At 44.3% G+C, this 6,000-nt stretch overlaps 1 protein-coding gene across 9 annotated transcripts in view; it reads left to right on the top strand.

The window, feature by feature from the left end:
- The window catches only part of sipa1l3 (signal-induced proliferation-associated 1 like 3), an 85,234-nt gene that overhangs the window by 68,480 nt on the left and 10,754 nt on the right, over positions 1-6,000 (top strand). For 7 of the 9 annotated variants that reach the window (XM_050032729.1, XM_050032746.1, XM_050032772.1 and 4 more), the window contains 5 exons: positions 1,954-2,199; positions 2,929-3,114; positions 3,639-3,763; positions 4,454-4,572; positions 4,657-5,114. In XM_050032729.1, coding sequence (XP_049888686.1) covers positions 1,954-2,199; positions 2,929-3,114; positions 3,639-3,763; positions 4,454-4,572; positions 4,657-5,114 — 1,134 coding nt within the window. The remainder of the gene's footprint in view (positions 1-1,953; positions 2,200-2,928; positions 3,115-3,638; positions 3,764-4,453; positions 4,573-4,656; positions 5,115-6,000) is intronic. The other 2 variants (XM_050032787.1, XM_050032762.1) reach the window with 1 other exon arrangement.

The raw sequence follows: 6,000 nt of genomic DNA, 5'->3' as shown, positions 1-6,000 counted from the left end.
CTGCTGCTGTGTAACTGTGTTGATGTTGGTTGAGTTAGTATTTCTTGATTGATCCAAGCGTCTTGACCATGTGTTGTATTGATGTTCATTGATTAGTGATTATCATCTGTTTGTGCTAGTGTTCGAATGTGTGTGTGCGTTGTGTTTACATCTCTTCAGCTTTTATTTGATGATGTTTCACATTCTTGTAGCAGAGTAGATAAGAGAGTTTAGTCTGACTGGGCTCTACAATGAATCCAGGTTAAATATGCTAGAAACAGTTCACCCAAATTAATGAACTTCATCATTTCTGCTCACAAATCAACATATCTTTCATTGGAGGTACGCTATGCAGGATTTTTGGTTACTGTAGGTAAACACGCTCACCAGTGAGAATAAAAGTAAAAGCCAGCCCCAGATACAATCTTGTTTGTTGTTTCGCCTTGCTATATTTGTACTTTTTCCACGCTGTGTCTCTTAAATGCCTGCTGCCCACAGTCTGGCACCTGGTCGCTGCCTTTTTATAAAGCCCCGACCTCAGCTGAGTGTGTTGGGGTACACACCCATAAACGTCCCAAAGAAGAAAATAAAGACAGAGGGCAGAGTCTCTGCAGATAAATACACCGCCACACACTTATAGTGGTTCATAAGTGATGATTGAGAGGGATTACTTCTGTATGAGTCTATACATTGTTGTTTAGGACAACCCTGCATGTTATATCTTCAAATAATGGCCCTGTTATTCAGAATAAACCTAACCGTTTACTGGGCACAGTTTTAACTGGAACTATTATCTGGTGAAGAAGCCTTGAGCCTCTTGAGCCTCTCGCTCCACCATAGTCCCAAATGTCTATTTCAGGGGGGGGCAGTGGGTCTATAGGGAGATATAACAGGTCAACAATACACGTCACATAGAAGTGGAATACATCATCTGAGAGCTGGAAACCAAAAGATTAATCTGAGATTCACCTCAGCACTGTGCATGAAGTTTTTCTAGCCATAAATCTGTATTGATCATTGTGTTTTGGTTAGGGACCTCTTCAAAGTTTGAAAGTTGAATGTTTAGGGGCTATGATATGATGGCCATTCTCCTGCTCAATTATGTCTCATTAGTGCCTCTTCAATTTTTGGGTTGGTACCATTTGTTACACAAATGCTAAATTTAAACATTTTTGACCCCTCGAGAATTGATCAAATTCCATCCAGAATACCACATTAACACACTAAGACCTTGAGGAACACCATAAAAAAATCCATGCTGGGATTTGGTCTCAAAAACTTTTGATATTTGTTAGGTTTCTGTAAGAATTGCATTTTTTAGCGATTGGATGGTGAGCACGTCTGCTTTGATGACTGCTGAGTAACTCTCTTGTTATATACCCATACTCATGTTTGTGGTTGTAAACTGTAGCTTCAAAACTTAGCCGGCTGCAGCCTCAGAAAAACTCTTCTCTCTTATTTAAATCTTTGCCGTGTTGTGTTTGTTTCTCTTAAAGTTTTTTTTTTCTTTAAGCCTACTCCTGCCTTGTTTCACTTTGACACCATTCCTCCACTGTCATGGCCGCCCTTCTCTCTCCCTCATCTCCTTTCTCTTCCTCTCGGCATTTGTCTCGTCTTGAATACATCCTCTATGCATATTTGATGCCTCCTGCCCTCCTGTAATAGGCTGTGTGAATGAAATAATGATGATGTGTAAAAGATATGTGCTGGATATCGAGCTGGAGGCTAGCACAATGATATTTCAGATGAGAGTTGTTTCTTTAGTTGATAAATAAAGATTTATTGACCAGTTTTCACACTGAACTCAACACAGAAGCCTCAGTTCTGGTTCAGCTGTAGTTCAGGTCTTCAGAGAGGAAGCTGCTGCTCATCACTGTGTTTTACTGAGCTGAGGATCAAAATCTGTGGATGACGGCTGTGTCAAGCATTTGATTAATTTGTGCTGGACGTCCCTTTCTCCTTCTGTCTCGTCAGGGGCTGCACAGAGGAGTATGAGATGAAGACCATGGAGCAGAAGCCAGAACCTGAGCCTCTAGCGGCAGGCTACCGACCATCCCCTCGCCCCATGTGGCGATGGGACAGCCCACCTATTCCTCCGGGACTCCACAGTACCCCCAACCCACAGCGCTGGGCTCCAATGGGTCCCCCACCTCATCCACTGCCACGCTCATACAAGAACCAGATGCCTGCTCCCTACAGGGAGCCACAGCACCTCAAGAGGTGAGCTCCAGAGAAGTATACTGCTATTATCAGCAGCATCCATATTTGCATCTTATTTATCAAGATGATCTGATATTGATTAACTGAGGTTTGTAATGTAATTTTCACCAGTACGTTAAAGGTCCAGTGTGTAGGATTGAGCGTTATCGATTGACAGAAATTGTATATAATATTCATAACTATGCTCCCATCAGTTTAGAATCACGTAAAACTAGGAATCATTGTTTTCGCTACCTTAAAATATTTATATCTGCATACGGAGCAGGTCCTCTTCCACACCATGTTGCACCATCATGTTTCTACAGCAGCCCAGAGTGCACATATCTACTCTTGGCTGTAGGCAGGGGTATTTCTGCATGTTGGTCGGCCACCATAGTTCTCCTACACACTTGACACGGGAGAAGTTTCAGTTCTGCAACCTCACCTCCAGATACCATTAAATCCTACACACTTGACCTTTAAATGTGGTGCTCCTCTGTAAAAACTAACAATCCAGTTTGCAAAGGCTCAGTAGGTTATAAGTGTTCGACCTTTCAGTACTTTGTTGAGGATAGTCTTCTAAAGGAATGAATATATTTAAACAGATCCTGACCAGGTCTGATGAAAACTCTTTACTTTTGCAGCATGTTTCTCACTTTATGTAGATTTAGATTACGTATACTCTTGTAGCAGCCTTACTCGCCTGCTTCACCTTGCTGTGATCTGATTGTTTTTCTGTTGGTCGTCCAGCAGGCCGGTGAGCTACCCAGAGAACCACTACAGTCTGTCTCCTGCAGGAGGCGACAGAGTACTGCCCTACAGAAACCCCTCAGCCAGCTTCTCCTCGCCCTCCTCAGGCCTGGTCAACCTCGCCACGATGGGGCCGCCTGGAATCACACCGGGCCCCTTCGTGCGCTACAAACCCTCCCCCGACAGGTGTGTGGTCTTCTGTTCTCCGAGCTCTCCTCCTTTGATCCTCGATTAAACATGTCCAATGTTAACAACTGTTTTGCTGCTTAGAGGGTGGATTATATCTGTTGGTAAGACGAGGATGAATAATGTGTTCAGGTCTGCAGCAAGGCGTGTATGAACACACTGTCTCCTCGAGGAAGGATCTGTTGTGTGGGCGGCTCTTCCTCACTGTGTGGAGGTTGATAACATCTCGCCCAACAGGAGAAATGTCTTTTATTCAGCTGCCATCAGGATGCAAAACAGAAACTGAAATTTAAATCCAAACTCTACATTTTTAAGGCTTGCTTTGGAGTGTTATTTTAGTGTATTGTGCATGTTTTAGTTAACATTATCCTCTGTGTGCGTGTGTGTGTGGGTACCACTGTATGAATATGTATGACTGCATCTAATTAACCCACATGTGTTACTTATTTCGTATATGACAGACAGTAGCATGAATGTGTTAATTAATCAACTGCTGTCCCCCCTTCTGTGATCTGTCTGTGTAGATATGGAGCAGGACAGCGCTCCCTGCTGCCGTATGAGCCCCACCTCAGTGTGGACATCACCTCCAGCGGGGAGTCTTCCTCAGGCTTCACCAGTCAGGACAGCACCATCGAGCGCTGCAAAACAGGTACACCACCTTCATAAAACAAAGAGAATTATCACCTGACTCAGCAACTCCCCTCAGCTCCGTAGAGCTTTAGGGATTTTAAGCTCTTTGTTTTGGTGTTTTGGCTAGTTTAGTGTTATTCCTCAAAATATATTCAACCTCTCATCAATGTTTTCAGTCACAGCAAGCAGCTGTTTTCAGAAAAAAAAAGCTCTTTAAACTCACTGTACAGTACTCGCTCATCACCAAACAACTGACAGACACAGTTAGCGACTATCTGGTGAACATACTGGAGCAGATACTCTTCTCTGGAGTTGGTAGAGACCAAAAACAGTGGTAAAAGAGAGTAAATGTTGGACTCATTCATCAGGTGGCCAAAAACAGGACTCCGAATGAATCATAATGTTACCCTGTATCTGTTTGATGTGTAAACAGGCAACTGTTTGCTAACACATTCACCATATCAACCTAAAAGGTGGTGATATGTGGCCAAAAAGAATTTATTACAGACTTATCATTAACTACATTCATGGTCTCTATATTGTGTCAAAGTGTGTGTGTTGAACAGTAGAGATAACGGAGGGTGAATTTGTGGGTGGGTGGAGGTCAGTGTTTAAATGTGCCATAAGTATTTAATCCTCTTTGCCAACCATGGAGGTTCAGTGTAATTTTCTTTAATCCTGCGAGTGTCTGTGTGTGTTTTCTGTCTAGAACCCCTCTGGCATGTCCCAGCATCGTCGTCTTGGGGACCGGGTGGTGGCGGAGGGGGGCAGAGGAGAATAACCAGACAGGATGTCCCAGGGAAAGACTCTCCAAACAGACACTCGAAGGTCAGACTCGTCACCGCCCAGTTTTATTGCCCATTTTCTTGGCCACTGTGAGTGCGTCTGAATGTTTCCTTGTGTCCTCTGTAGGGCGAGACTCAGTACTCCAGCCACTCCAGCAGTAACACTCTGTCCAGTAACGCCTCCAGCAGCCACAGCGACGAGCGCTGGTTTGACGGAGGAGCTGGAGGAGAGCGAGGAGGCGGGGGTTGCCTTGGTGACCCAGCCGACCCTGACCCAGACCTTCTCAACAAGGGGGGGTCTAACGACAGCGGCATCGATGCCTCGACTCACTACAACAACACTCGCCACGGAAACATGTCCAACAGCCAATCCCTCAAGCCTATGCATGGCTTTGCCGCCTACAGTGGCGTCCAGGAGCTGTCCGTGGGAAGGAGCAGTGGTGGCAGCAGTGGCAGCGGAGAAGCGAGGAGACGGGAGTCTTCGCCCATCATACCAGTTGCGGCCAATCAGAACAAAGGGTACCGGACCAGGACATTCCCGCCTCCTGGCTCCAGCGCTGATAAAATGGATGCTCTCAAACCCAGGTAAGATAACGACTCACTGATGAGATGCATCTTTTATGGCATTTTTTATGAAGCTAATATTAACTAACATTAACCTCAATGAATGACATGGCAGATCTGCGCTGAGTGTTGCTTTACATTCATAAATCTTTAACGCTGCCGAGCTTAATGGAGAATATGCGTACTTGGTAATAATTTGAGGAATCTTTCGTGAATGATGAAGCAGCAGCGTTCACCAGATCCTTTTCAAACAACATGCAAATCTATCATTAAAGGGTACATTAAGGATTAAAGCAGCCTAATCCTTGTGAAACATACAGATCATCATGTGATCTCTTCTGCTGGTGCACTTGCCTCCCCCCACATCGTAAACGCATGCAGGCACAAAACACAAACATGCACAGGCTTCGACCGCTCTGTGCTGGATTAAAACAATCTGTGTTTAAACCCTGAGCGCCATCGACTCTGGTGTTGCAGTCTGTGCCTGGGGTGTGTCGGACCGTCAACAAAATATAGACATAAATTTAAAACAAAAGGCTTTAGGACACAGATGATTCATCACAGGTATTGTGCACAGTTAAACAGATGTGGGGTTTTTGTTTTGGTCACATTATTACAGTAGATGTTATTGGGTGATAGATGATAGCAGTTGTAGTTCATTACTCTTCTGCTGTTTACCTTTGCTGTCAGTGGTGTTGTATCAGCAGTCAGTAGCATAGTATCTGCTGTGTGATACAGACAACACTACCTCCACTTAATTGCACACTCTGTCTTCATTGCCTGATCAATGAAAAGGAGGAAAGGAAGATGCGTGCTACGAGAATAAATTATGCTAGTGTAGAAAGACAAACACAAAGAGTAGTTAAAAAAAACAAAAAAAAAACCTCAGTTTACCTTCTGTGAGCAG

This window comes from Epinephelus moara, chromosome 2 (genome assembly GCF_006386435.1).
Source record: "Epinephelus moara isolate mb chromosome 2, YSFRI_EMoa_1.0, whole genome shotgun sequence".
NCBI lineage: Eukaryota > Metazoa > Chordata > Actinopteri > Perciformes > Serranidae > Epinephelus > Epinephelus moara.
The sequence above is the reverse complement of the archived record's forward strand: the minus strand, read 5'-3'. Positions and strand labels throughout refer to the sequence as shown.